Source organism: Hypanus sabinus, chromosome 7, assembly GCF_030144855.1.
Source record: "Hypanus sabinus isolate sHypSab1 chromosome 7, sHypSab1.hap1, whole genome shotgun sequence".
Taxonomy (NCBI): Eukaryota; Metazoa; Chordata; class Chondrichthyes; order Myliobatiformes; family Dasyatidae; genus Hypanus; species Hypanus sabinus.
In genome coordinates this window covers 96,911,828-96,939,572 of record NC_082712.1, presented here as the reverse complement: position 1 = coordinate 96,939,572, position 27,745 = coordinate 96,911,828, and the positions used below count along the sequence as shown (strand labels likewise).

Here is a 27,745-nt window from a genome sequence, read left to right as displayed (position 1 = left end):
CCATGCAAGAATCTTTCCTGTAATACCATGAGTTAAAGCTCAAAAATGCTAATATAGGTATTTTATGATCTTGGCGAGGATTTCTGTCTCGGGCTGAGAGCTCTCAAAGCCCGCCTATCATCCCTTCCACAAGTGACTTAAAATCCATGCTTTTACAATATTCCATTTAATCTCCCCTCATAAATAAGTTCTAATTCCCTCGGAAACTAAGTCTCCAAGCCCGGCACCGCCAAACTTCCTGCGTGCATTCCCGCCTGCGGCCGCGGGCGCCGCTGTCTACGGAGGCGGAAGTGTACCTCGTTGTAGTTTCCCCACGCCAGCGGCGAGTGGTGCAGCGCTGAAATACTTCCCCCCCCCCCCCCCCCACCCCAGCGGGAAAGCGGCACCATGGTTGAGAAAAAACGCGAGAGCACAGGTAAGGTAGAGGGTGAGGCGGGGCGGCAGAAGGTGGAAGTGCGAAGGTTAGGGGGAGGGAGAGGAGGTGGAAGGGGAGAGGGAGGGGAACGGAGCAGGGGGATGAAGGGGTTGGGGAGAGGGGAGGGGAGAAGGTGGAGGTCTGGGGTTGGTGGAAGGTAGGGTTGGGAGAAAAGGAGGGATTTTGGAGGTGAGGTGGGTAGGATGACGGGGTGGGGAAGGAGCAGGGAGTGAGGGAATGAGATGGAGTTAGTGGGGATGAAAGGTGAGAGGGTCGATGTGGGAACAAGTTTGGGGTGAAGATAGTTGTGGTGTTGGGGTTGTGAGGTAAAAGAGCAAAGGGTGAGGGTTAGGTGGAAGGGGAAGGGTGGGGTGAGGTGAGGGAGAGGAGGTTCGGTGGAAAAATTGAGGCAGGCTCTCAGATGTTGTTTTCTATCGGGCCCTTCCGTTCAGGCCGGTCCCAGGATGGTGGGCAACGGCGGGTCCTAGACCAGGCCACCCGTCAGCGACGCCTCAACCGGCAGCTCGACGCTTTGGAGAAGGACAACTTCCAGGACGATCCCCATGCCAACCTCCCGCAGCTGAAGCGCCTGCCACAGTTCGACGACCCTCATGCTGAGTCTGGTAAGAGGAGGAACGTGAACGAGGGAGTGTTGACTGTGTTGTATAGGGGAGGGGGAGCTGGTGGAAATGAGCAATGGGATGGGGTTTGGGAGGCTGCTTCAGGAGATGGGTTGATTATTGATTTGGCTGGCAGCACACTGATGATTGACTCTTTGTTTCAGCAAAGAAGAAGAAAAAAACACGCGGGGATCACTTTAAGCAGCGTTTCCGCAAGAATTTCCAGTCGCTGCTGGAGGAGCAGGTCGGGTTTATTTGCTTCTATTCTCCCTGTACTTGTGGGTGGGTGGAGTGTGGCTGGAAAGTTGAGTGCCTGTCTGCCCCAGCGCCGAGGGGGTGATGCAGTAAGAGACTCATTGCCTTTGCCTTCAGAGACTCTGTCCGTGTGGGTAGGATCTTTTTGATAAGGTTGATATTTAGTACGAGTCTGGAAATGAGAACCTGCTGTTGAGCCCCTGATGTGATGTTATGGTTTCGTTTAGTGGCCTTCAGTGTGTGTTAGGAACATATAAAGTGGCTCTTGTGATCCTCTGCAAGAGTTTCAAGGCCCTGCATAATTTACAGTGCCCCTTAGCCCAGCCCGACGTGATTCTGTAATATCAGTGAACATATACATGACATCAGGATCTCATTAACCTTACACCAGCCTGTTCACATTTCATTTATTATCGAAGTGTGAATACTGCGTACAACCTCGAGATTTGTCTCCTCACAGGCAGCCACGAAACAAAGAAACCCAAACGACAGTCAAACAGCTGGTGTGCGGAGAGAGAAATAAACAAGCCATACAAACAGTAAAAGCAAATAAAACACAGAATGAATGTGAGTGTGCAGACACAAAGCTGCAGGAGCAGGCCGCAGCCTCAGTTCGGCGCAGAGCTGAGTGAACATCAGTATCTATATAATAATTCAAAGTGTAAGGCAATAGGAGTTGTACCTGCAGCAAGATCACAGCCACGGCATTAGGTAACAGCATTCACAAGAAGTTAATTTATTAACCTGGTTTCTGGGTGTGTTAGAGATTACTGTGTACAGATTACAACAGTGACCTTGTCACCGTGTCGAGGTCTTTGTGACCTCCTGGAGTAATAATGTCCTTAATTTTAGCTTTGCCCCCCTTGATGTGGAAGTGTCCTACAGAGGATCTTCTGTCTTGTCCTCGACTCTTTTGGTTATCCAGAGCACTCAATTAGGTCACGAAACACGTAGGAGAGGAAGAGACCAGCCTTGTGATTTCACCCTTTCAGCCAACTGCGCCTCCTTCCAGATGCTCGTCCCTTACCTCGATCCCAGGCCAATCCCTGCAATTCCTTATCTGCCAGTAGCAAGTGGCTGGTGTCATACAGAGGTTAGCATCTGTGGCTGTTGTGGAATTACTAATGTATTTCATTTCTGGCCAAGCAGAACCTGAGCTCAACTGAAGGGCCAAACTACCTGACAGCCTGCGTCGGTCCCTCCAAGCTGCCCCAGCGCCATTTCTGTGCAGTGTGTGGTTTTCCGTCCAACTACACCTGCGTGTCATGTGGAGCTCGGTACTGCTGTGTCAAGTGCCAGGGGACACATCAAGAAACCAGGTATAAAGACAAGAGATTCTGCAGATGCTGGAAATCTTAAGCAACATCCACAAAATACTGGAGGAACTCAGCAGGTCAGGCAGCATCTGTGGAGGGGAATCAACAAAGACCATTTTGGGCTGAGACCTTTCACCAGTACTTTTAATATCCTGATGAAGGTCTTGGCCCAGAACATTCAATGGTTCCGCTTAATATCAGAGAACGTATACAGTATACAGCCTGAAATTCTTGCTCTTCACAGACATCCACGAAACAGAAGAAAAAAGAAAAAAAACGAATGACAGGAAAACATTAGAGACCCCCTTCCCCCACCTGCCTCAGCAAAATGCATCAACCTCTCTCCCCCCCCCCCCCCCCCCCCCCCACCCACCATGCAAGGAATAACGAGCCTCCAAAGGGACCATGATCTAGAGTCTTCAAAAACCACTGTTCACCCCAACGGTTTGACCTCTCCCTCGCCCTCCCCTGCCAATCCATGGTCCCTTTACTGTTGTGATGAGGCCACACTCAGGTTGGAGGAGCAACACCTTATCTTCTGTCTGGGTAGCCCCTGGCCTGATGGCATGAACATCGATTTCTGGAATGTCCCTTCCCCATTCTCTGTTACTCATCCCCTGCTCCCCCTCTCACTTTATCCCCTTGCCTGCCCCTCACCTCCCTCTGGTGTTCCTGCGTCCTTTTCTTTCTTCCATAGCTGGTCTCTTTCACCAGTCAACTTCCCAGCTCTTCACTTCATCCCTACACCTTCCAGTTTCACCTGTCACCTTGTGCTTCTCTCTCCCCTCCACCCAGCTTTTAAATCTATTCCAGTCCTGTCAAAGGGTCAACTCTTTTTCCATGGATGCTGCCTGGCCTGCTGAGTTCCTCCAGCATTTTTTATGTGTTGCTGGGAGAGACTCAAAGAGTTGTTTTTGTTACATGGTTACTGTTATCATCAATTGAAATTCCACAATTAGCATTTTTAGTTTTAAACCACAGTCTTGGGATGAGTGGCTGCTGGTCCATTAACGTGGCTGCTACACTGCAGGGCCTCCCTGATCGCAGACTCGCAGTCAGCTGAGTTAGAGACAGGCCTTTCTGTGCCAGCCATCAACTCACCGTCACTTAATTCCATTATTATTTTGATTATTCTCCTCAAATTACAACAGCTTCATATATTTATTATTTCGAGATACAGCTGTTACACCCACGTGACCAATTAACCTAGAAACTTGTACGTCTTTGGAATGTGGGAGGAAACCAGAGCACCCAGAGGAAACTGGCATGGTCACGAGGAGAGCATGCAGACTGCACAGACAGCGCACATCGAGGTTGGATCCGGGAGACGGTGGCACTCCCATTTGTGTAGCCCGTTTGATGGTGCTCCTTTCCTTGGTGTTCCCTTTCACAGGAGCTGGTCGAGTGGGTGGGTGGGTGGGGTAGCTCAGTCTTGTCTTTGAGTGTTGGGGGGGGGAGGAAGCCCAGGTTTTTTGGCAGCTTAATAATAATTGGGTTTGATGCCCCTTCCCTCTCGTGCAGGTGCCTGAAGTGGACGGTGTGAGCTGCAAGATGGTGCTCGGTGCAGGTTTAAATGTGTCTTCTGCCCCAGGGACCTGAACTGCGAGGCGGAGAGTGTTTCACTGCTGCACGTTGTTGGACTGTTTAAATGATTCATTGTGCAGACCTTGGCGAGGGAAGGCTTCAGAACTGGCTTGTTAAATTTAGTCTCCAAGATTGTTATTCCAATGTAAGTAAGATGATTCCTGCTTTGAGGAATGTGAGCATTGCCAAGAGTGACTATAAAATGCCAAGTACTGGTGAGACATTAATTCAACACACAAGCCAGGGAAATGCACCTTTAACAGATCGGGTCTCAAACTGCACCCAGTGACTGACAGTGGTCAGCCCTAGGCCTTCCCACAAACGATTCTTACAACTAGTGTGTTATGACTTAGCTAGTTCCCTTTTGCCTACATCTGTAAAAGTTATCATTGGACATAGGAGAAGAATTAGGCCATTCGGCCCATCGAGTCCGCTCCACATTCCATCATGGCTGATTTATTGTCCATCTCAACCCACATTCTCTTGCCTCCTGCTGCTCCCCAGCAATGTTTGACACTTGATGAATGAAGAACCTATTGACCTCCGCTTTAAAAATACCCAATGAGTGGGCCTTCAGAGCCACCTGTGGCAGTAAATCCCACAGCATCCTCTCCACATCCACTCTGTCAGTCTTTTGATATTTGATTGGTTACAGTAGGTATTGTGGTAACAACAACAGAGACTAGATCTCCCTTGGATAGATCTGGTTTCCTGTGGTGGTTGATATCAAAGGACAAGGGGTGGTGATCGTCATCACAAGCCTGGGTGGAAGGTATGGAGATCCTGAGATGCCTTGATCTTTTTTGTGCCTTGACCTGACTTCCCCTCTCAGCCTCAGCAGTGTAGTCCAAAGGAAAGCTTATGAAGCAGTACGTTTGGCACCAGCTTGGCTGCTGGAAGGATGTTCAATGACATCCAGTCACCATATGGGCTGCACTCTGGATTTGCTGTCTGGGTTTTCTTCCAAGGCTGCCTATGAGGTAGTTGGGCTATTTACCCATGACGAGCACCAGGACGAGTCCACACGCCGGTGGGCCTGCCTACTACGTGTGCAGGGGCCAGACCTCTTCCTCATCCGCTAGTTCAGCTCGAGTTCAGTTTCTGTGTGTTGCCAGTTAGGTGTCACTACGTGAGGCTTGCTGAAGGGAGAGACTTACACATTCAGCGCTCCTTTTTGCAAGACATTTAGCCGAAAGTGGAAGCTGAAAATGAGAGCGTCCTGCACTACCCACACGCATCATGATAACCAATTTTCTTCTACAAGTTTGCTTTTAAAGGTGTTGACTTTGCAATTCAAGTAGAGTTTTAAACAGTCCTGACGAAGGGTCTCGGCCCGAAACGTCGACATCACTTCTCCTAGATGCTGCCTAGCCTGCTGTGTTCTACCAGCATTTTGTGTGTGTTGTTGTTAGAGTTTTAAACAGTCAGGATGGCTTAATTATCCCTGTTTATCACGACCTGCTCTTTGATTCTTTTCACCTTTTTGTTCAGGTAATATTTCCATATTTAGTCAATTTATCAGTTCTTTAAAAAAATCAGAGCATAAGAATTAGGAGGAGGATCAGACCTCGAGCTTGGTTTGCTATTCATGATTATGACTGAATCATTCCTGTGCCTGCTGTGTGCCAGGTCTCCTAAACTCCTTGTGCTTTTAAATATCTCTTGTATTTGGTTACTTGTGAATAATTTTATTGTTTTGTTACCACATGGTGCTGGAAGAAAATTTATCCTGAGGAACAGACCTCGTTTCTATGTTATGTAAAGATCTTAATTTCATTAATAACTTAAAAAGATTTGTGTTAGTTTAAAACAATCAAGTTGTGTCCATCATTTTTCCCTTTTCATTTTGACTCTTTCTGTGCCCTGACCAGACTTCCTATAATCAAATATATTTTAAGGCACCATTACTTGGGCAATGTATTCTTTGCTTCTCATTCCTGGACTGTTAACGATGACTTTGTGGTTTGATGTTTTACATGCTGTTTCTCGTCTTTTTTTCCCAGTTTGTGTAATTTGTTTCTTTGCGTGTTGAGGCTTTGATGCTTTGTTTTCTTTGTTTTGTGGCTGTCTGTGCGAAGATGAATCTGGGTTTTATACTGCATTTATACTTTGTGTACTTTGAATTTTAAACAGTGCCGACAGGAAAGTTGGATCGGAAAAGCTAACATGGAAGATGCTAGAAATCTGAAATAAAAGCAGATACTCGTCGGGTCAGGCAGCATCTGTGAAGGGAGAATCAGAATTAATGTTGCAGCTCAGTGGCCCATTGCCAGAGTAAGAAAAGCTGACCTGCAGTCACACCCACACTCACACTCAACCCAACAGAAACCTTCATCCAGCTAGTTTCCATCTCTCCTCCTCTTTCTCTCGGTGTTTCTGTATTTCAGTGATTTTTTTCCAGATTTAACCTGTATACAATAAATAATTACTTACATTATAGTTGGCTCCCGTTGCAGCCTTCTCTGCGTTGGTGAGACCTGTAGTGAATTAGAGGACTGCTTTGTCATGCACCTCCTCTCCATCAGCCAAAAGCAGAGCTTCCCAGTGGCCAAACATGTTAAGTCTAATTTCCATTCCTGTTCCAAAATGTTGGTCCTTGGTCTCTTCTTGTGCCAGGAAGAGGTTGCCCTCAAGGTGAAGGAGCAATACCTTGTATTCTGTCTGGGTATACTCCAACCTGATGGCATGAATATTGATTTCTCCTTCTGGTAAAACATTTCCCTCTTCCTCCCCTCTTTCACTATTCCCCACTATGTTCAATTCTCTTCTCTCTTCATCCTCTTACCTACCTAGCTTCACCCATCACCTTCCAGCTCTCCTTCTTTTTATTCTGGCATCCTCCCCCTTCTTTTGCAGTCCTGAAAGGTCTTGGCCCAAAATGTCGACTGTTTATTCATTTCTGCAGCTGCTGCCTGACCTGCTGAGTTCCTTCAGCATTTTGTCTGCGTTACTTTGTGTTTCCCGCTTTGGACCCTCTCATGTTTATCAGTGACTGAATAATCTCCATAGAGGCTGTGGGGTGCTTTCCATTTATCAGGAAGCGTAGAGTGGGTTGTATTTCAACCTTTTTTCATGTGAAGTTCTGGCGTGTCAGCCTCGATTGCGTGCTTGAGTTGGGTTTCAAGATCAGGCTTCCCACTGGCAGGCGTCAGAGTCCTACCACTCCGCTTGTGCTTGCCTGTTTGAACTCCGTTGACCCTACAGGGCGTGGTGGCATGCTGATTTCTTCTTCTGATAACATGGTAGCACTTTCGGTCGCAGCAGTTTCTACGGGTCCAAACATAGGTTTTTACAACCACAAAACCCTGCTGCACATCAACAACTTAAAGTACCGCAGGTCTCCCTATCATTATTTAATCGCTCAAACTGAAGGAGTTGGACTTGGTGTGGATTGTGCTGCAATCTGTGTCAGAGAGGAGTTGGTGTGCAGTCTAACAGCAAGTGATTGCCTTAGTTGCTTTTCTTGTGATCGCAGCACCCTGCTGGACATTGTTAATGTGGGATGCTGCAAGTCCGATTCACTGGTCTATTGACGGCAGGTGGGGCAGCTGGGTGGCCTCGGTCATAGCAAGGACCAGGCATCAAGCCACAGTGTGGCCTTTGTACAGCCGCCCAGGCTGGAGCTGGTGCTGCCTCCTAGTGTTTGCTCGGCAGAAGACAAGCTGTATTGTGTTCAACTGCAGACTGTCATAACATTCATGGATTCAGGGTCTTGACTATATATTTTTCTGTGTGACTGTATTTTACTGATATTTTACAAGTGCTGTGTTTGACTGTTGGTACTATGTTTTGACTCTTGGCCCTGGAGGAACACTGCATTCATGTATGGTTGAAAGACAATTAAACTTGAACTTGAGACAATATAAGGCCATTTTGACAATTTACTGTCAAGAATTCAAACCTGACCAGGGAAAGTTGAATTTGTTAAATTGCATAAATGTGAATAGATGATCAGTGACGAGAGCATGGACGTGGAAATTGCGAAGACTAATGTGGTTGGACATCAGGTGTGGCAGTACCACCAGGTTCAGTTCCTGCCTCTAACTGTATGTTCTCCTTCGACTGCGCGGGTTTCCTCTGGGTGCTTCGGATTCCTTCCGTATTCCCGAGATGTATGGGCAAGTAGGGTAACCAGCTATGTAATGTGCAGGTTTTATAAGGCTTGGAGTACGCTTATCACATGAATAATGTTCATGGTTTAGGCCTGTACTCACTGGAAATCAGAAGAATAAGGGGCGACTCATTGAAGCCTATGGAATGGTGATAGGCTTTGATACAGCGGATCCCACTCACGGGATTACTACCCCCACCCTTCCACAGCCTCTCCCGCTGCCCACTCACGGGATTACTACCCCCCACCCTTCCACAGCCTCTCCCATTCACGGGATTACTACCCCCCCCACCCTTCCACAGTCTCTCCCTTTCACGGGATTACTACCCCCCACCCTTTCACAGCCTCTCCCACTTCCCATCCACGGAGCCCGGGATTAAATTATGAATATGAAATTGAGCTTCCAGGTTATATCAATACAAATGTGTTTGTACTTAATGAAAAAAGGATGTGAAGCATTGGAACTGGTGAAATTATTAGTGAGGAAATAGGCAGTCGGAACTGTGCTCAGTGATTGATTGGGGTTAATACTTTCATTCCGAGATGAGGAACAGGGAGACAGACTTCACAATGGAAATGATGTTGAACTGTGGATGGAGAGTCCACAGGTTTTAAAAAAAAAAGCAAAACAAGGAGAATATATGCACTGAGGAGTGACAGGTTCTCATTTTCAGTTAGCTTCCATTTTGGTCTTAAAGGAAGTAGAACTTTGGTGTCTTAAACTTTATAATCTTCTAACCCAAGAAAATAGGAGCAGGAATAGACTGCCAAGCACTTCATGCCTCTCCCTTCACTTTAATATTATCACCACTGATGTATGCTGCCCCCAACACCTCTTCTGTTCCCTTTCGCAGTACCCCTCTATTCCCTGATCTATCAAATATTTATGCACTCCACTTATCAGTGGCCTAGTTTCCACCTGTGAATTCCAGAGATTTGCCTCCATCTGCAAGAAGGTGTTTCTACACAGCTCAGATTTTAAATGCAACACACAGAGAATACTGGAGGAGCTCAGCAGGCCAGGCAGCATCTATAGAAATGAATATACAGTCGATGTTTTGGGCCAAGGCCCTTCTTCAGGAATGGAAAGGATGGTGGGGGGGAAATGCCAGAATAAAGAGGCGGGGAAGGAGGATAGCTGGTGAAGCCAGGTGTGTGGGAAAGGATAGGTGAGGACCATAGGAGGAGGGGACCCAGGGGGAGGTGATAGGCAGGTGAGAAGAGGTAAGAGGACAGAATGGGGAATAGAAGAGGGGAGGGGGACCGGAAGGAGAAGTCGATATTTGTGCCATCAGTTTGAAATGAGTGGCCCCATCATAGTTATGCCCCTATGCCCTGGTGAGCTCTGGTGTGCTTGGTCTGGGCAATCTGTTTTTATTTAGTTGGAAAACTGTGCATGATATTATGTTGGTTTAGAGAAATTAGTGAGGGAATCAGAAGGTTATAGACCAGCTAGCCTAAAATCTACTGATGGGAAATGTCTTGGCTGTGTAAATAAGAAATAAGCCACAGAATATTGCTCAAATGTCATTTGTTCAAGGAATCCATCAATAGAAATCTGATCTGATTGTTTTTGTAGGACTTGACTGTAGTATTGGGTGGGATTGTCTACACAGTGATCAGGGCACTGAGGAGTGTGGGAGGACAAGGGGATCTGGAATACAGGTCCATAATTCATTGAAAGTGGCATCACAGGTAAGTAGGGTCTTAAAGAAAGCTTTTGGCAATTTGGACTTCATAAATCAATCTATTGAGTTTAAGAGATGGGATGTCATGCTAAAGTTGTAAGATGTTGGTGAGGCCCAATTTGTAGTATTGTGTGCAGGAAAGATGTAAATAAGGTTGAAGAGTACAGAGAAAACTTACAAGGATGTTGCTGGGTCTGGAGGACCTGAGTTATATGGAAAGATTGAATAGGATAGTATTTTATTCCACACACGAGCAGAATTAGGCCATCTGGCCCATTGAGTCTCCTCCGCCATTCAATCATGGCTGATCCTTTTCTTTTCTATCTCCTCAACTCCAATTCTCAGCCTTCTCACCGTAACCTTTGATGCCATATCCAATTCAGAACCTATCAATCTCTGCCTTAAATACACTTAACGACCTGACCTCCACAGCTGCATATGGCAACAAATTCCACAAATTCACCACACTTTGGCTAAAGAAATTTCTCCACATCTCTGTTTTGAAAGGGCACCCTCTATCCACAGGCTGTGCCCTCTTGTCCTAGACTCTCCCACCATGGGAAACATCCTTTCCACATCTACTCTGTCTAGGCCTTTAAACATTTGAAATGTTTCAATGAGATCCCCCCCCCCCCCCCCCCCGATCCTTCTGAATTCCAGCGAGTACAGACCCAGAGCCAGAGTTCTTACTATGATAACCCTTTCATTCCCAGAATCATTCTTGTGAATCTCCTCTGGACCCTCTCCAATGCCAGCTCATCTTCTCTAAGATGAGGGGCCCAAAACTGTTCACAGTACTCGAGGTGAGACCTCACCAGTGCCTTATAAAACTTCACCTTATAAGTTACCTTATGCTCTTTATTCTAGACCTCTTGAAATGAATGCTAACATGGCATTTGCCTTCCTCACCACCTACAAGTTAGCCTTCAGGGTGTTCTGCACAAGGACTCCCAAGTCCTTCTGCATCTCAGGTTCCTGGATTTTCTTCCCGTTTAGAAAATAGTCTACACATTTATTTCTACAACCAAAGTACAGAGCCGTGCATTTTCCAATATTGTATTTCATTTGCCAGTTTCTTGCCCATTCTCCTAATCTGTTTAAGTCCTTCTGCAGCCGTCCTGTTTCCTCAACACTACTTGCCCCTCCAGCAATCTTCATATCATCTACAAACTTGGCAACAAAGCCAACTATTCCATCATATAAATCATTTATATACTGCATAAAAAGAAATGGTCCCAACACCGACCCTGCGGAATATCACTAGTCACTGGCAGCCAAGCAGAAAAGAATCCTTTTATTCCCATTCGCTGCCTCCTACCAATCAGCCAATGCTCTAACCATGTTAGTAACTTTCCTGTAATACCATGGGGTCTTAACTTGGAAAGCAGCCTCGTGTGTGGCATCTTGTCAAAGGCCTTCTGAAAGTCCAAATATACAACATCCACTATTTTTAATTCCAACAGGTTTGTCAGGCAGGATTTTCCCTGAAGGAAACCATGCTGACTTTGTACTATCTTGTCCTGTGTCACCAAGTACTCCATCACCTCATCCTTAACAAATGGGTCTAACATCTTCCCAACCACTGAGGTCAGGCGAACTGGTCTATAATTTCCTTTCTGCTGGCTTCCTTTTTTAGAGTGGAGTAACATTTGCAATTTTCCTGTCCCTGGCCATGCCAGAGTTCAATGATTTTTGAAAGATCATTTCTAATGCCACCACAATCTCTAACACTACTTCTTTCAGAATCCTGGGGTGCAGTTCCTCTGGTCCGAGTGACTTATGTACCTTTATGTCTTTCAGCTTTTTGAGCATCTTCTCCCTTGTAATAGTAACTGCACCCACTTCTCTTCCTTCGCACAACTCAACGTCAGACACACTACTAGTATCTTCCACAGTGAAGACTGATGCAAAATACTCATTTAGTTCAGCAGCCATCTCCTTGTCCCATTATTATTTCTCCTGCCTCATTTTCTAGCAGTTCTGTATTTCTCTCTTCTTTTTAACGTACTTGAAAAAACTTTTTCTATCCACTTTGATATTATTTGCTAGCTTGCTTTCATATTATATCTTTCCCCTTTTAGTGATTTTTTTTTTAGTTGCTCGCTGTAGGTTTTTGAAAATTTCCCAATCCTCTGTCTTCCCACTAATGTTTGCTTTGTTGTATGCCCTTTCTTTTGCTTTTACAATAGCTTCAACTTCCCTTGTCAGCCACAGTTGTACTATTTTACCGTTAGAGTGTTTCTTCATTTTTGGAATACACATGTCCTGCACCTTCCTCATTTTCCCCAGAAAAGCACACTAGTGCTGCTCTGCTGACATCCCTGCCAGCAGCTCCTTCCAGTTTACTTTGGCCAACTCCTCTCTCATACCTCTGTAATTTTCCTTACTCCACTGAAATATTGCTACGTCAGACTTTACTTTCTCCCTATCAAGTTTCAAGTTGAACACAATCATATTGTGATCACTGGTTCCTAAGGGTTCTTTTACCTCAAGCTCCCTTAGAATGTAGAGTGAGAGGAGATTTGATAGAAGTATATAAAATTATTAGGGGTAGAGATTGACTAAATGCAAGAAAGCTTTTTCCACTGAGGTTGAGTGGGATAACAACTGGAGGTCATGGGTTAAGGGGAAAGGTGAAAAGTTTAAGGGAAACACAAGGGGAAACTCCTTCACTTAGAGGGTCGGGAGAGAGATGGTGGGGGAATGCAGGGCTATGGTCCTGGTGCAGATCGATTGGAGTAGGCAGATTAAATGGCTCAGCCCAGACTTGATGGGCCGAAGGACCTATTTCTGTGCTGTACTTTTCTATGACTACAGCAGGGGTTCCCTAGCTTTTTTTATGCCATGGACCCCTGCCATTAACTGAGAACCCCAGGTGGGGAAGCACTGGCTGTTAAGGGATCACTGGTTAAAGTTAAATCTCATAAGGATGTGATGGGTTGCCTCTTAAAATTGCTGCTCCATTTCCAGTATTGCCTATATCCACTTTCTTGTCGCTCCTTCCTTTACCTTGTACACCAGGGGTTCCCAACCTGGTTCCAAAAGGCTGGGAATCCCTGGTCTATACCCCCAGCCTCTGCAGTCTTTCCCTTATCACTGTGCAACATCGGTCTGGGTTTCATGCTCATTTCTCTGGAGCAGGGCTTGAACTCAGAGATTGTCAACCTTTGAGCTGTTACCAGAGGGTGTTTGAGTTAGAAGAATCAGTTCCTGTATTTTTCTTTGTGGAAAATGGAAATAACAAGTCTTGAAGACAATCACTTCAGGTTATCAATAGAGATATATTTATTGAAAAGTGCGCGGATTATTGTATCATGACAATATATTCACTTTACATGCATAATATACAATGCCCTTAGTCTCTGAATACTTTGAAGAAGAGGCAGTGTTTGGTGTCAGTGCAAGACTCTACAAGTAAAAGAATTGAATATAGCAGTGGAGGGTCTCAAATCCTCGTCGACCATTCCCAAAGTGCATCCTCTACTGCACAGACGTATGAGAACACTCGCGTCAAAGCCCCTTACACCCCAGCCCATCCCCACTTGGAACTGGATAGGTGGCCATTCGCTGTCCCTTGGTGTTCCCTCCATGGCAATGCTGTTGGCATCCCGTTAATCTCGGAGGTATGATCCCTCCTGCGTTGTCTATGGTGGCTCACTATCATCAGTAATGAGCACAAGGCAATAAATGCCTTCAGCCATGGCTTTTTTTTTAACAATACAAAAAATAAATATTAAACAGCAGTTGTACAGGAAATGTACATTGGTTTGTCAAAATTTCGCAGTGCCTATTTTCAATAGCTGGAGTTTGGGGATTATTTCATTAGCTGTACAATCCCCGGTGGTTACATTTAGAACGTGCTAACACAGTGTAACGCTCCCTAAGTTGTGATTTTTGATGTAGACTGTCCTTAGGCCTCAAAGCCTGACAGACCTAATGGTAATTGTAGTGTTTAAGGAGACCTCAGTGGCAGAACTGGCAGATCATGACACGGTGAGGGAAGAGCAGTGAAATGTCCCCTGTTGTCTTGCATTCCACGCCACTGGACCCTTATTCAGCATAATGGTATGGCAAATGAAAAAGATCACCTCCGGAGAGCGCCTACATTCGGTTCCGAACTGAGGGAAGTATCTTCAACCATCTTGCCTGCACAAAAACCATGCAACAGCCTATTCTCCATATACGATAAGCATGTTCTTCTCATGCACACAGAGGACGAGTTACAGGCTGCAGTCACTCAGTTCACCGAGGCTGCAAGGGCTTTCGGGTTAATGATCAGTCTGAAGAAAACAATGGTCCTCCATCAGAAACACCCTTGTGGAGTTTACAACTGTGGTGAACTATGTGCCTGTCTGGACACACCCCCTGCTGACTGCTCCTGTGGCTCCTCCCACAGGCCCCTGTATAAAGGCGATCTGAGGCCTGACGCTCGGCCTCAGTCTCCAGGACATAGTATGATGGACACTCACTCCTGGTTCCTTCTTCCAGTCAATAAAAGCCGATATCTCGCCTTACGTCTCAGTGTGAGTTATTGATGGTGCATCAACAACTCACCTCTGATCACCATGGTGACCAACCACTCACCATGGTTGAGCAGTTCACCTCCCTGGGCAGCGTCATCTTTAACGGTAGTAAGGGACGTTGACAATCGATTTGCCAGAGCCAGCAGTGCCTCCAGAAATGTGTGTGGAAGAACCACCAGCTACGTCTGTTCACAAGAATCCTGGTGTACAGGGCTGCCATCGTCGGAACACTGCTATCCGGCTCCGAAGCCTGGGTCTTTGCCGCAAGCAAACCCGGTTGCTCAAGCGCTGCCATCAGCACTGCCTCTGCTCCATCAGGAGTGTCAGCTTGTGTCTCCAACAACGAGGTCCTCAGAAGGCTCAACTTCTCAGCATTGAAGCCACATTACTGCTCAGGCAGCTCTGCTGGCCAGGCCGCACATCTCACACGGACAACTCCAGGTTACCGAAAGCAGTACTCTGTGGAGAACTACCTCAGGGCAGAGAGATTGTCTAAGAGGTACAAAGACCAACTTAAGCAGCAGCTCTCTCAGTCAAGTATCGGGGTCAATGAGCGACAGCAGCCGATCTACGGAGCAGCCAAGGATTTTGAGCAATCCAGAAGAGCGACTGCTGAAGAGTAGAGGACATGCAGGAAGGATCCTACTAGCCAAGCATCCGCATGATTGAAACATATAAGATTATTAAGGGATTGGACACACTGGAGGCAGGAAGCATGTTCCCGCTGATGAGTGAGTCCAGAACTAGAGGCCACAGTTTAAGAATAAGGGGTAGGCCATTTAGAACAGAGATGCGGGAAAACTTTTTCACCCAGAGAGTGGTGGATATGTGGAATGCTCTGCTGCAGAAGGCAGAGGAGGCCAAGTCTCTGGATGCATTCAAGAGAGAATTAGATACTCTTATAGATAGCGGGGTCAAGGGATATGGGGAGAGAGCAGGAACGGGGTACTGATTGTGTATGATCAGCCATGATCACAGTGAATGGCGGTGCTGGCTAGAAGGTCCGAATGGCCTACTCCTGCACCTACTGTCTATTGCCTATTATGCCTGCTCTTCCCATGTCCGTGCTGTTCCACAGTCCGCAGATCCAGAATCGGCCTCTGCAGTCACCAACGGTCGCGCCGTCGATCCTAAGGACTCTCCTTTCCTTCTGATCTTCGCAAGCAAAGAACTAGCCATCATCATCATCAGTGTTCAAAGAGATGCGGAGCTGGCGGAAGATCATCACGACGCCAGCAAAGAGTCCCCAGTCATCACGCCACTGGACCCTGACCCCGATCTGCCAGGGACTGTATGGTGCCTGCCCATGCATCGGTCTCCCCACGTTAAACCAAATCACACACAGGATTTCTCCGTTAAGGGAATCTACCCTAACATCCTGGTTACGTGGATCTCTACAGCCTCTGAGGAGAGCATGAGATTTGACTTGAGTGATCACGCTAAGGGGAATGGCTCCTTTAGGAAATCTCAAGCATGTCTGTTTAGGGAACAACCTGGTTTTTAAAGATCTAGCAGATGAGATTTCTTCTGCAAGATTAGTGTTATTTACTTTTAATGTTTTTTCATCATTTGGTCCTTTATAAATTAATTTGTTGTCTAATGGTTTTTTCAACCAGATATTCTGAGTTGCATCAGGAGTGAAGGGCTGTAACTTTGTCATAATTTGCCGTTAAGTATTTTGTCCAATGTGGATCAGCCAGGCAGCCAGTCCATGTTCCCCCATCCCCACAAACAGCCGTGTTTCATATTGATGATTGGAAGGTTCAATCTGGGTGGAACTTGTCTGTTACTGTAGTGTGGGAGTTTATTTTGAATCCTTCTGTGAGACATATGAGACCTTACTTCAAAGACTTATGGGAGAGATGTGGATGGCTATAGTCCGGGTGTGGGTCAATGGGATCAGGCACGGTAGCATAGTGGTTAGCACAACACTTTACAGTACCAGCAAACTGGATTTAATTCCCGGCACTGCCTGTAAGGAGTTTCTACATTCTCCCCATGATCATGTGGGTTTCCTTCCATAGTCCAAAGGTGGGTGGTTGGTAGGTTAATTGGTCATGTACGTCATCCTGTGATTCAACTAGGCTCAGATTGGAAGATTGCTGTGTGGTGTGGCTGGAAGGGCCTGTTCTTGTGTATCGTGTGACTATTAGAATCAAGATCCTGAACTGGGGCTTGAACCAGTGACTCACCCACAAAGGGATGGAAATGAGACCACAGCCTCCTGCTGAACTTCATGGAGGCACTGCAGAATTAGGGATACACCGACTCGCAATCAGGATCAGTCACGTGCTGTCTCTTTCTGCGAGCTGTTACAATCTCAAGCTATGTTGCCATTAACATTGGGAATGGACCAGCGTTGTCAAATTGGATTTTAAATCCCTCAAAACCTACCAGACACTGCCTCTGAAAAAGCACACAAAAAACACTTAAATAAATAATTTTACAATATATCTCAGAGAAAAGTGTATTTCACAGGGAATTTCAAAGTGAGATCAGTTTCATTCCCAAGCGCAGTAGTGTAGATGCAGAGTGCTTGCACATGAGTTGCCTGGTATGAGTGAGTGACGATGAGAAGTGTTTGCAAAGATTCTGATAGACAATGTAACGAAAGAATGGTAGATATGGGGCTGGGATCAACTTCCTAATTGACGCTGTCCCCAATATTCTGTGGCAGGAAGGTAGTTTATCAACCAACCTCTTCTCCAAATAACAGTCTTGTATTTGGGATACCTTTAAGAAGTGCATGTTTATTCCTGCTGGATTCCAAGAGGGCAGACACCAGATGGAGTGGGGCTGTCCAGGGGAGGGTCAACCCCGTCTGTGCCCAGGGCAGTTGTAGGAGAAAATCCTGGATGTTCAGCATACCTATAGAGCTCTGATTGCTATGTTAATCATTCACCACATAACATCGCCTTTAGACCTCAAGCCTAGAGTTTGACTGCATTGACTATAAGACATGGGAGCAGAATTAAACCATTCAGCCCATCTGAACTGCTCCACCATTCTGTTATGGCTGATTTATCGTCCCTCAACCCCATTCTTCCTTCTTGTATCTTTTGATGCCCTTACTAATCAAGAAACTATCAACTCTGCTTTAACTATACCCAGTGACTTGTCCTCCACAGATTCACCACCCTCTGGCTTAAAGGAATTCTTCCTCATCTCTGTTCTAAAGAGATGTCCTTGTATTTAGAAGCTGTGTCATCTGGTCCTAGGTTCTCCCACTATAGGAAACAAACTTTCCACATCTACTCAGTATTTGGTACTTTTCAACGAGATCCCTCCCCTCATTCTTCTAAACTCCAGCAGGTTCAGACCCATAGCTATCAAATGTTCCTCATACATGAACCCTTTCATTCCCAGAATCATTCTTTGAGAACCTCCTCTGGACCCTCTCCAGTGCCAGCACATCCTTTCTTCAATAGGGGGCCCAAAACAGCATATAGAGTCTATCTGATGCCTTATAAAGTCTCAACTTTATTGAATTGAATGATGTAAGTGGGAAATTGCCTTGGTCTGGTCTGCTTTCCCTAAGGCCAGAGGTACCTAATGGGGGGCGGGGGGGGGGGGGGACACGACCAGATTGGAGCTACGTCTGTGGGATGGGGAAGAGAACTGGAATTCAGAGATGGCTAGGGGAGGGAATCATCATTCAGGAAGGGAATTGAATGTAGGGGACAGTTGGGAACGGCAATAATGGGATGTCCCTTGGAGTTTGGAGTGGGGGTAGTGGTGGTGAATGGAGCCCAAGGACTAGGGATGTACTAGCTGGCACTTTGCTGGTAAGAAGGGGTCATAGGGTAACTGTAGCCAACTTGCCCTGCTTGCTAAAGGACACCACCCCCTACATAGCGGACATGGAAATTGCAGCAGGGTGAGTACACAGTGGACGAGCACCAGTCAGATTTCTGGACTGACGTAATGTCACTGGATAAGCCAAACCAGTCTCCTAGCTGTTGTTCACTGAACTGCATTTCCAGTGTTGTGAAATGCAACCCTTCTCTAGACGGTACAGAACAGGCCCTTCAGCCCAACTCTTCCATGCTGACCAACTCTTCATGAGATAATCTCATTTCGAACATCAAACATTACAGGCCCTTTGGCCCACAATGTGCCCATTTTCAGCCTACTCTAAGATCAATCTAACTCTTCCCTTCCACTTTTCTATCATCCATCCTCTTAAACGCCTCTAATGCATCTGCCTCTACCACCAACCTCTGACAGTGCGTCCCGCAAAAGAAACCTGGCCTGTTTCCCTTTCAACCTTTTCTATCTACATGTCTGTTCATAAGTCTTTTACACATTATAATTGTACTCAGCTCTACAGCTAGTAGCTTGTTCCACCTATCCTCCATTCCCTGAAGAGAAACTTGTCTTCAGGTATCCTTTAAATCCCTTTCACTCTCACCTTTAAGTTATGATCTCTAGTTTTAGACTCCTCCAGCCTGGGAAACAGATCATATCAATGCTCCTCATGATTTTATTATCCTTTTATTCCACAAGGTCACCACTTAACCTCCTCGACTCCAGGGAAAGCGGTCCCAGCTTGGTCAGTCTCTCCTGTAACTTCAACCCTCTGTTTCCAGCAACATCCTCGTGAATCTTTTCTGCACCCTCTCTTGACATTGTTGGCTAAGATGTACAAATTGGAACAGAGTGCAGGAGAGAGCTTTTTGGGATGGGCTCGATGTAATCTAGGCTGGTGCTATGTGAACTAAGTAGGGGTGGACACAGGGAGAAGTGCAGCAAAACGTGTGTAATTAATAGTTTGTATGTGGAAAATGTAGGGAAAGCTACAGAGACTAGTGTTATAAATGTGAGGAAGTCCACAGTTGCTGGAAGCCCAGAGTGACACTAGGACCAAAATGCTGGAGGAACTCAGCTGGTTGGGCAGCATCTATGGAAATGAATAAACAGCTGAGGCTGAGACTTTTCTTCAGGACTGGAAAGAAAGGGGGAAGACATCAGAATAAAAAGGTAGGGGAGTGGAAGGTGATCAGTGAAGCCAGGTGGGTTGAAGGATTAAGGGCAGGAGGGGAAGGAGTCTGATAGTGGACCATAAGAGAAAAGGAGAAGGGGTGACACCAGGGTGAGGTGATGTACAGGTTACCAGCCAGAGTAGGGAATAGAAGAGGAGAGGGGGAGGGAATTTTTTTTTGAAATTGGAAGGAGAAATCGATATCACACTATGAGTTTAACATGAATGGCCCCTTTTAGTTATGTCCCTGTATGTGAAGTTTTCCCACCAGCGAACTCCAGTATTCTTGGTTTGGGATTTTTTTTTACTGAAAGGAAAGAGGTGTTGATTAGCAAGGTAAACAGATGTGTTCTCTTTTGCCATTGGAGGCCATTTGGCCCATTATGCCCAGCCTGGCTCATGGATCCAACCCATTCCTCCACTATCACCCCATCCAACTCTCCTCCCAATCCCCCAAATTTCACCATGTGCTACTCTGCGTCTCATTTACAGAGGGTAAATATCCACCTACTCTTGTGTCTTCGGTATGTAGCAGCTGAAAAGCAAAGCATCCCGTGGTCACAGGAAAGATGTGCAAACTCCACACTGCCCACACCAGAGGTCAGGCTGAACCCGGGTCTCGGGAGCAGCCCCCTGGTGCTGAGCGTCCAGTGCTGGGAGATCCAAGTCATCCTTTGGAAAGACGTACGACAAGTAATCCTCTCTCGGAGGGAAGTAGCGTTGGAGAGTGGGGAAGAGTTGCTAAGATCACCCTGAAGGGACTGCATGCAGTTTGGGTTTTCACACCCGAGGATGGAGATACTGGCGGAGTCAGTCCCGGCTGGGGTAGGAAGGCTTTGAGCGGTCACGAGAGGGCGAGAAAGCTTGGCCTCATTTGGGATGACAGCTGATCTCTTTGAGATATACGGGGTCCTGGCAGAGATGAGGAGGAAGGACCCTGAGATGTTCCTGGAACTAGTAGAAGAGCTGGACTGATGGGGGGAGGAGTGGCCTCGACCTGGGGTGGTAGTTTGAGACTGTGATGGGGGAGAAATTTCTTTGTGAGAGGATTTCCCTTCCCCCAGAGAACATGGAGGTTATGTGAATGAGGCTGGGTGGGTCAGAGGATCTAATGATCGGGAAGTATTCTGGTAGCAGAGATTTAGCCATTTTCATAGGGAAAGGTGATGGAGGTTAAAGGGGCCAAGTAGGTTTCTAATATCTCAACCAGTGAGGGACTAACTGGAGAAAAGACCCAGAGCCTTAAGGGGCAGCTGGATCTTTGTGACAGAGTATAGGGGATTTATAGTGAAGGGTTTGGGGGAGAGTTGGGGAGAGAATGTGTGATAGCAGAGCAAGGGAGGAGGGGGTCTGGGATAAATAACAGGAGGGTGAGGGTGAGGAAAATGCCATAAGGGGTTAAAGTGGAGCAGGATATGGGGAGAATGGAGAGGGCTTGCTTAGAGATGATGGTAGTGGAGAGCAGGGAGGGGACGATGGCTGAGAAGGTGAGAGAGAAAATTGAACAGAGGGCATTAGGGAGTGTGTGGGGCAGTGGAGACAGGCCTAGAGGACAGAAAGGAGACAGTGAAATGCGTGTGGCAGCCTGGCTGAGAAGGGGCTTGACGGATAGGGTTTGCATTAGAGGTGGTCTCAAGGCAAGGTTTGGTGGTAGGCGCGGAGGGCCACGGTGGTGTCACCAGGAGCTAGACAGGGTGTCTGGTCGGTTGCAGAGATGCTGCTGTCTGCCTTGCTAGGCTAGCCGCAGGGTAATGATCACAGCTCAGCACAGCGCTCCTGCCTGCTGTAGTGGTCAAACTGGTTCTTCCAGTGTACCATATAGGAGCTCCATCTGTGGAACTCCATCTTCCACTGGCGTTCGGCCTCGTCGATGGTCTCTGCAGGGGCAGAAGGAGAGACAGACTGAGCTCTTGTTAACTTCATTACCAGGCGGGTAATCAGAATCACCGGCACTTGTGAAATTTGACTTTGTGGCAACAGTACATTGCAATACATAATATAGGTTAAAAAAACTGAATTACAATAATACATAATTGTGCAAAAATAAATGAAAATAGCAGTGAGGTAGTGTTCTGGGATTCAATGTCCAATCAGAAATTGGACAGCAAAGGGGAAGAAACTTTTCCTGAATCGTTGTGTGTGTGTGCGCCTTCACGGAGACCATGAGAATAGTTGGGAGTGCTTTATGATGGATGTTGCCATTTTGAAGTGTCGCTCCTTGAAGATGTCTTGGATACTACAGAAGCTAGTACCCAAGAGAGAGCTGACTAATTCTGTAGCTGCTTTCGATCCTATGCAGCAACATAGGTGTTTGTACTGTCCAGGTGATCTAGGGCCTTGTGCAGAGCTATTACCGTAGACCTGTTGTTGCGATAGGCAGATTGCAGTGGGTCCAGGTCCTTGCTGAGCCAGGAGTTGATCCTAACCATGACCATGTGTGCTAACACTACTCCCCCCACTGGCACTATCAGAAGCACTGACCCACCCCCCAGCCATGCAAGCAATAGCAAAAACCCCAAAGACACCTTGATCACTACTTCACTATCTCAGACAGGCTCTGTCTCTCTCGCTCACATCTGCAACAATGAGAGCAGTAGACCAGCAGCTCACTAATCCTATGTTACAAGATTGTTTCCACCACCCATTTAGGGAGAGAATTCCAAAGACTCAACCCTTGAGGGGGAAAATGTCACCATTCCTCTCTTACAGTGGTCCATTTATTATTCTTAATCTGAGATCCTTCAGATCCTTTCACAAAGTGGATCCTCTTCACTGCCACCCTTTCAAAACCCCCTAGAATCTTGTAGGTCTCAATCAGGTCTCCAATTGTTCTAAGCTCCAGCAGGTACAAGACCCAACTTCACCATTCCAGATAGTTACTGATTCTAGCATCCTTACACAGTCCCCCAGATACAATGACCCAATTCTGGATATACCTGAAGCACTACTTTCTCACTTCCCAAAATAAAAAAAAATATATATTGCTTTTTCCTGATGATTTGTTATGCCTGCACACCAGCTCAACACCTTCTGTATCTCTGTAACCTCTGTTTATATGGTGGCATCCGTTAGTCTCGCGAGACCGTGGATCTGTGCCTGGAATGGTTTTCAGGTCGCAGGACTGGACAGGGTTGTATGGGAGGACAGCAGTTGCCCATGCAGCAAGTTTCCCCTCTTCACCACACTGATGTTGTCCAAGGGAAGGGCAAGGGCTGATGCAGCTTGGCACCAGTGTCATCACAGATGTTGCCAGAATGAGGTTGAAGGCAACGTCGGACTGCCTTAGGGACTCCAGCTCCGGATTTGTCCTCAGGGTTTACTCCCGAAGCCTTTCCCATGAGTGGGTATGGCCGCAAGGCAGTGAGGTTTGAAATCAGAGTTTTCCCTCTCTTAGATGGACTGCCTTCCCAGGCTGACGAGCTCCATCTGTTTATATAAAGACATTATATTCCCTTTCAAAGCAATTTCACATTTCTGCACATTACATTACTCTTGCCCTCTTAGCAGAATCAGGTTTATTATCACTGGCATGTGTTGTGAAATTTGTTAACTTAGTAGCAGTTTAATGCAATAAATTATATAGGAGAAAAAAATAAATAATTCAGTTACAGTATATGTATATTGCAGGTTAAAAATCATGCAGAAACAGATATAGATATTGGAAAGAGTGAGGTCGTGTTCACAGGTTCAATATCCATCCAGGAATCAGATGGCAGAGGGGAAGAAGTTGTTCCTGAATCGCTGAGTGTGTGCCTTCAGGCTTCTGTATCTCCTACCTGATGGTAACAGTGAGAAAAGGGCATGCCCTGGGTACTAGAGGTCCTTAATAATGGATGCTGCTTTTCTGAGACACCACTGCTTGAAGATGTCCTGGGTACTTTGTAGGGTACCCAAGATGGAGCTGACTAAATTTACAACCCTCTGCAGCTTCTTTCAGTCCTGTGACCACTCCGCCTCCCACCCTGTCAGATGCAGCCTGTCAGAATGCTCTCCATGGTACATCTATAGAAATTTTTGAGTGTACTTGTTAACATTTCAAAAATCTTCAAACTCCTGATGAAGTATAGCTGCTGTCTTGCTTTCTTTATAATTACATCGATATGTTGGGACCAGGTTAGATCCTCAGAGATCTTGACACCCAGGAACTTGAAACTGCTCATTCTCTCCACTTCTGATCCCTGTATGAGGATTGGTGTGTGTTCCTTCGTCTTACCCTTCCTGAAGTCCACAATCAGCTCTTTCGTCTTATGTTGAGTGCAAGGTTGTTGCTGTGACATCACTAGTTGGCATATTTCACTCCTGTACGCCCTCTCGTCACCACCTGAGATTCTACCAACAATGGTTGTATCATCAGCATATTTACAGATGGTGTTTGAGCTATTCCTAGCCACCGTCACAGGTACAGAGCGAGTAGAGCAGTGGGCTAAGCACACACCCCTGGGGTGCACCAGTGTTTGTATCTCTCTTCAGCTCCCTTGTAGGGCTGTTGCCCACACTTCTGAAGACGCGGGTTGGGTCTCAATCTTGGCTGCTCTCTGTGGTGTTCCATACCTTTCTTGTGCCCCTGTGGGTTGACTCCCACATCACAACGACACATTGGTAGATTAGTTGGCTACTCTACATCACCTCCTGGCGTAGGTGGACTCTGGCCAAAAGGCAGCATAAGGAAAGCACCCCTGTCATATGATAGAGCACAAAGGAATGCATGGTGTGGGGGTTGGGGCATTAATTTTCCTAGGTTACAGAGAAATAAATGAATGAATATCTCTGAGAGCCACCATGGGCTGAAGGGCCTCGTGTCTTCTGACAAAACTAGAATCAGTAACTAGCTTTAGTTCCTTCATTTATATAAATGGAAATTAGTGAATCCTCGATGCTGAATCCAATAACCCACTGCATCTTGTCGACTAGAAAATCATTTGAGTACAGATTCTTGTTAAGTGAATGATTTCCATGTCAATACATTGCCCTCCATTTCCCACAATAATCTGCAACACCCTGTCAAAAGCCTTCTGGAAATGGATACCTATTCACATCTACGGGGCTCTCATTGTCTGTGGTGCATGTTCCTTCGAAAACCACCCCTGACAAATCAATCAAATGTGATTTCCCTTCTCAAAAAGCCATGTTGAGTTTGCCTGATTACATAGAATTTTTTTTAATGTGTACTGCTATAACCTCTGCAGTCCAGGTGAGAAGACATTGGAGGAGGTGTTGTGTGGTGTCCATGCTCCGTTGGGGACTGGCCTCTCGTCAGTGCTGCCCTCTGTTGTTCAATCAGTGGAACAACAGGCTGCATTGCTTGGGACCATCAATTTGAGGGACTTGACCCTTGGGATCTTGGACTAAAAAGGTGTTTTCTTGTGTGACTCTTTTTTTCTTTCTTTCTCCCTATTTTGAATGCACGTGTATGTTTTGCACCTTGCCCCCAGAGGAACACTGTCCTGTTCAGCTGAATCCATGTATGGTTGAATGATAATTAAACTTGATTAAACTTGGCGGACGCTTAGTCCGCCAGAAAAAGCAGGATCTCCCAGTGGCCACACATTTTAATTCCACGTCCCATTCCCATTCTGATATGTCTGTCCATGGCCTCCTCTTCTGTCAAAATGAATCCAAACTCAGGTTGGAGGAACAACACCTTATATACTGGCTGGGTAGCCTCCAACCAGATGGCATGAACATTGACTTCTCTAATTTCTGTTAATGCTCCTCCTCCCCTTCTTACCCCATCCCCGACATATTTAGTTGTTTGCCTGTTCTCCATCTCCCTCTGGTGCTCCCCCACTCCTTTCTTTCTCCTGAGGCCTCCCGTCCCATGATCCTTTCCCTTCTCCAGCTCTGTATCACTTTTGCCAATCACCTTTCCAGCTCTTAGCTTCATCCCTCCCCCTCCGGTCTTCTCCTATCATTTCGCATTTCCCCCTCCCCCCACTTTCAAATCTCTTACTATCTTTCCTTTCGGTTAGTCCTGACGAAGGGTCTCGGCCTGAAACGTCGACAGCGCTTCTCCCTATAGATGCTGCCTGGCCTGCTGTGTTCCACCAGCATTTTGTGTGTGTTGTTGTTTGATTTGATTTGAATGATTTAATGGCTTCTAACTTTGTGTTTTGACAGATATTAATCTAGCTGGTTTATACTTTCCTGCTTTTGGTTTCACTATGTGTAAAGGAGTTGCATTTGCTGTTTTCCAGTCTGATAGAACTTTACCTGAATCCTGAAATTTTGGGGAAGTTGAAACCAATACATTAACTGTGCAGGTTCAATTTCAACATTCAAGAGAAATTTGGATAGTTATGGATGGGGCTGGTATGGAGGGCTATGGTCAGGGTGCAGATTGATGGGAGTAGGGTTGGTTTCTGCGCTGTAGTGTTTTATGATTCTGTAACTCCTCACTAGCCACCCTGACTGGTAGTGAGACATTAGCCCTAATGATTTGCTGTGTGCGGTCTCACTGTGCTGGTGAGTGAACCCATGCTGTCACAGGGAGAATGTGTAAACTCCACAGGCAGCACAAAAACTCAGGGCAGAAGCAGTGTCGCTGGGCTATGAGGCAGCATGTCCAGCTGTTCCACTGGGAATGGTGCTACCATTTATAAGCTGTCTTTCTCTGTATTTCACCTGCTTTCATCGTAGTTAGTGTGACGAGTCCGTGTCTTGCAGTAGAGTGGGGCTGATTCCACCAGCGGACGACGTGCAGGTCTTTCAGTCTCCAATGCTGTGTAGTCAGTCTAAGCCTTCGTGCACACCACTTTCCTTCATCCATGTGCCCGAGACTCTTCAATGTTCTTAATGTATCCACCTCTGTCAGTGTATTCCACACTGTATAGAACACCCACTTCTGACATCCTCCCTTATTCCTTTATCCAATTATCTTAGTGTGAGCTACTTATGTCCTTTAAACCTAATCCAAGACCCTTCCCTCCCACAGTGCCTCCATTTTCCCTCTGCTTCGGAGTTTCTTAAATGTCCCTAATGTATTTGCCTCTAACCAGCCCCCTGGCAGGTTGTTCCACGCACCAACCACCCGCCGCTCTCTGATGGGAAAAAATACCTCTGACATACCCCCTATACTTTCCTCCAATTGCCTTAAAATTATTCCCCTCATATTAACCATTTCCACCCTCGGGAAAAATCTCAGGTTGTCCGCTCACTCTATGCCTCTTATCATCTCCTATCAAGTCGTCTTTCATCCTCCTCTCCAGGGAGAAAAGCCCTAGCTCCCTCAACCTATTGACATAGAAATGCTCTCTAGTCCTGTCAGTATCCTGGTAAATCTCTTCTGTGCCCTCTCCAAAGCTTCCACTTTACTTCTAGCTTTCCCTCTGTTCTCAGTTGCTGCATCTGTCTCCAAGACCACTGCTACAGCAACAGATTCCTCCGTACAAAACTTCAAAGGTACAGCACAGCCTTACTCTCCTACACAGGAAGCAACCGTGTGATGATCATTTGGACCCGTTCAGCTGTATGTGAGCTAAAGAAATGTTTCAGAACTCTTCTGCCCTTTGGACAGGAAATGACTCCAATCATCACCTACATTTGCTACATCACGGCCAGATATGGAAACACCAGTCCTACAAAAAAAAGTGGATTCAGCCCAGTATCTCATGGGTAAAGCCCTCCCAACCATTGAGCACATCCGCATGGAGCGCTGTCATAGGAAAGCAGTATCCACCATCAGAGATCCCCACCACGCTCTCTTCTTGCTGCTGCCTCAGGAAGGTACAAGAGCCTCAGGACTTACATCATCAGGTTCAAGAACGGTTAATACCCTTCGACTACCATGCTCTTGAATAAAATGGGGTAACTACATTCAACTTCACTTGCCTCATCATTGAAATGTTCCCACAACCAATGATCTCACTTTAATGACTCTTTATCTCATGTTCTTGTTTTTTATATATGCATTTGGACAGTTTGTTGTTTTCTGCACTCGGGATGATCTATCGTTGATCCTATTATAGTTACTATTCTATAGATTTGCTGAGTATGCCCACAGGAAAATGAATCTCGGTTGAATGAGCTGACATATATGCACTTCGATTAAAATTTACTTTAACTTTGATCTCAGTGTTATGGGATTCCCCTGTCCCAATATAGCAGAGGATTTTTTGCTTTGAGAATTAAATAATTAGTTAATTCTAAATTACAGTGCACCAAACTATTTTCCCTTTGTAAATGTCCCCATTTACCCTTGGTTTTCCATCCTAGCCTATCCCTAATCCTTCCCCTTCCCTGCCCTTTCTACCCCA

At 46.2% G+C, this 27,745-nt stretch overlaps 2 protein-coding genes across 8 annotated transcripts in view; one reads left to right on the top strand and one right to left on the bottom strand.

Annotated features, from left to right (window-relative positions):
• Positions 1 to 359: 359 nt before the first annotated feature.
• Positions 360 to 27,745, top strand: znhit1 (zinc finger, HIT-type containing 1). 4 transcript variants are annotated; one of them, XM_059975243.1, is made up of 5 exons: positions 360 to 415; positions 868 to 1,038; positions 1,200 to 1,279; positions 2,440 to 2,609; positions 26,829 to 27,745. In XM_059975243.1, exons 1-5 carry the CDS (start codon positions 388 to 390, stop codon positions 27,106 to 27,108), a joined length of 729 nt encoding a protein of 242 aa, XP_059831226.1. In that variant the 5' UTR covers positions 360 to 387; the 3' UTR covers positions 27,109 to 27,745. The 4 variants fall into 4 exon arrangements, with proteins under 4 accessions (XP_059831226.1, XP_059831228.1, XP_059831225.1 ...); XM_059975245.1 differs by lacking the exon at positions 26,829 to 27,745 and adding an exon at positions 4,128 to 6,627; XM_059975242.1 differs by lacking the exon at positions 360 to 415 and having other exon boundaries at positions 586 to 1,038; positions 26,829 to 27,738.
• Positions 10,635 to 27,745, bottom strand: part of LOC132397019 (acetylcholinesterase-like) — a 79,630-nt gene continuing 62,519 nt past the window's right edge. For all 4 annotated transcript variants that reach the window (XM_059975241.1, XM_059975239.1, XM_059975238.1 and 1 more), the window contains one exon: positions 10,635 to 21,370. In XM_059975241.1, coding sequence (XP_059831224.1) covers positions 21,249 to 21,370 — 122 coding nt within the window. In that variant the 3' untranslated portion in view covers positions 10,635 to 21,248. The remainder of the gene's footprint in view (positions 21,371 to 27,745) is intronic.

What these genes read in the sequence shown, in the direction of transcription:
- znhit1 (XM_059975242.1), top strand. Translation starts at nt 837, where the DNA reads ATGTTGTTTTCTATCGGGCCCTTCCGTTCAGGCCGGTCCCAGGATGGT. An exon ending in CGACCCTCATGCTGAGTCTG is followed by an intron (nt 1,039 to 1,199) that starts GTAAGAGGAGGA and finishes TCTTTGTTTCAG; the next exon opens with CAAAGAAGAAGAAAAAAACA. An exon ending in GGGACACATCAAGAAACCAG is followed by an intron (nt 2,610 to 26,828) that starts GTATAAAGACAA and finishes CTCTGTTCTCAG; the next exon opens with TTGCTGCATCTGTCTCCAAG.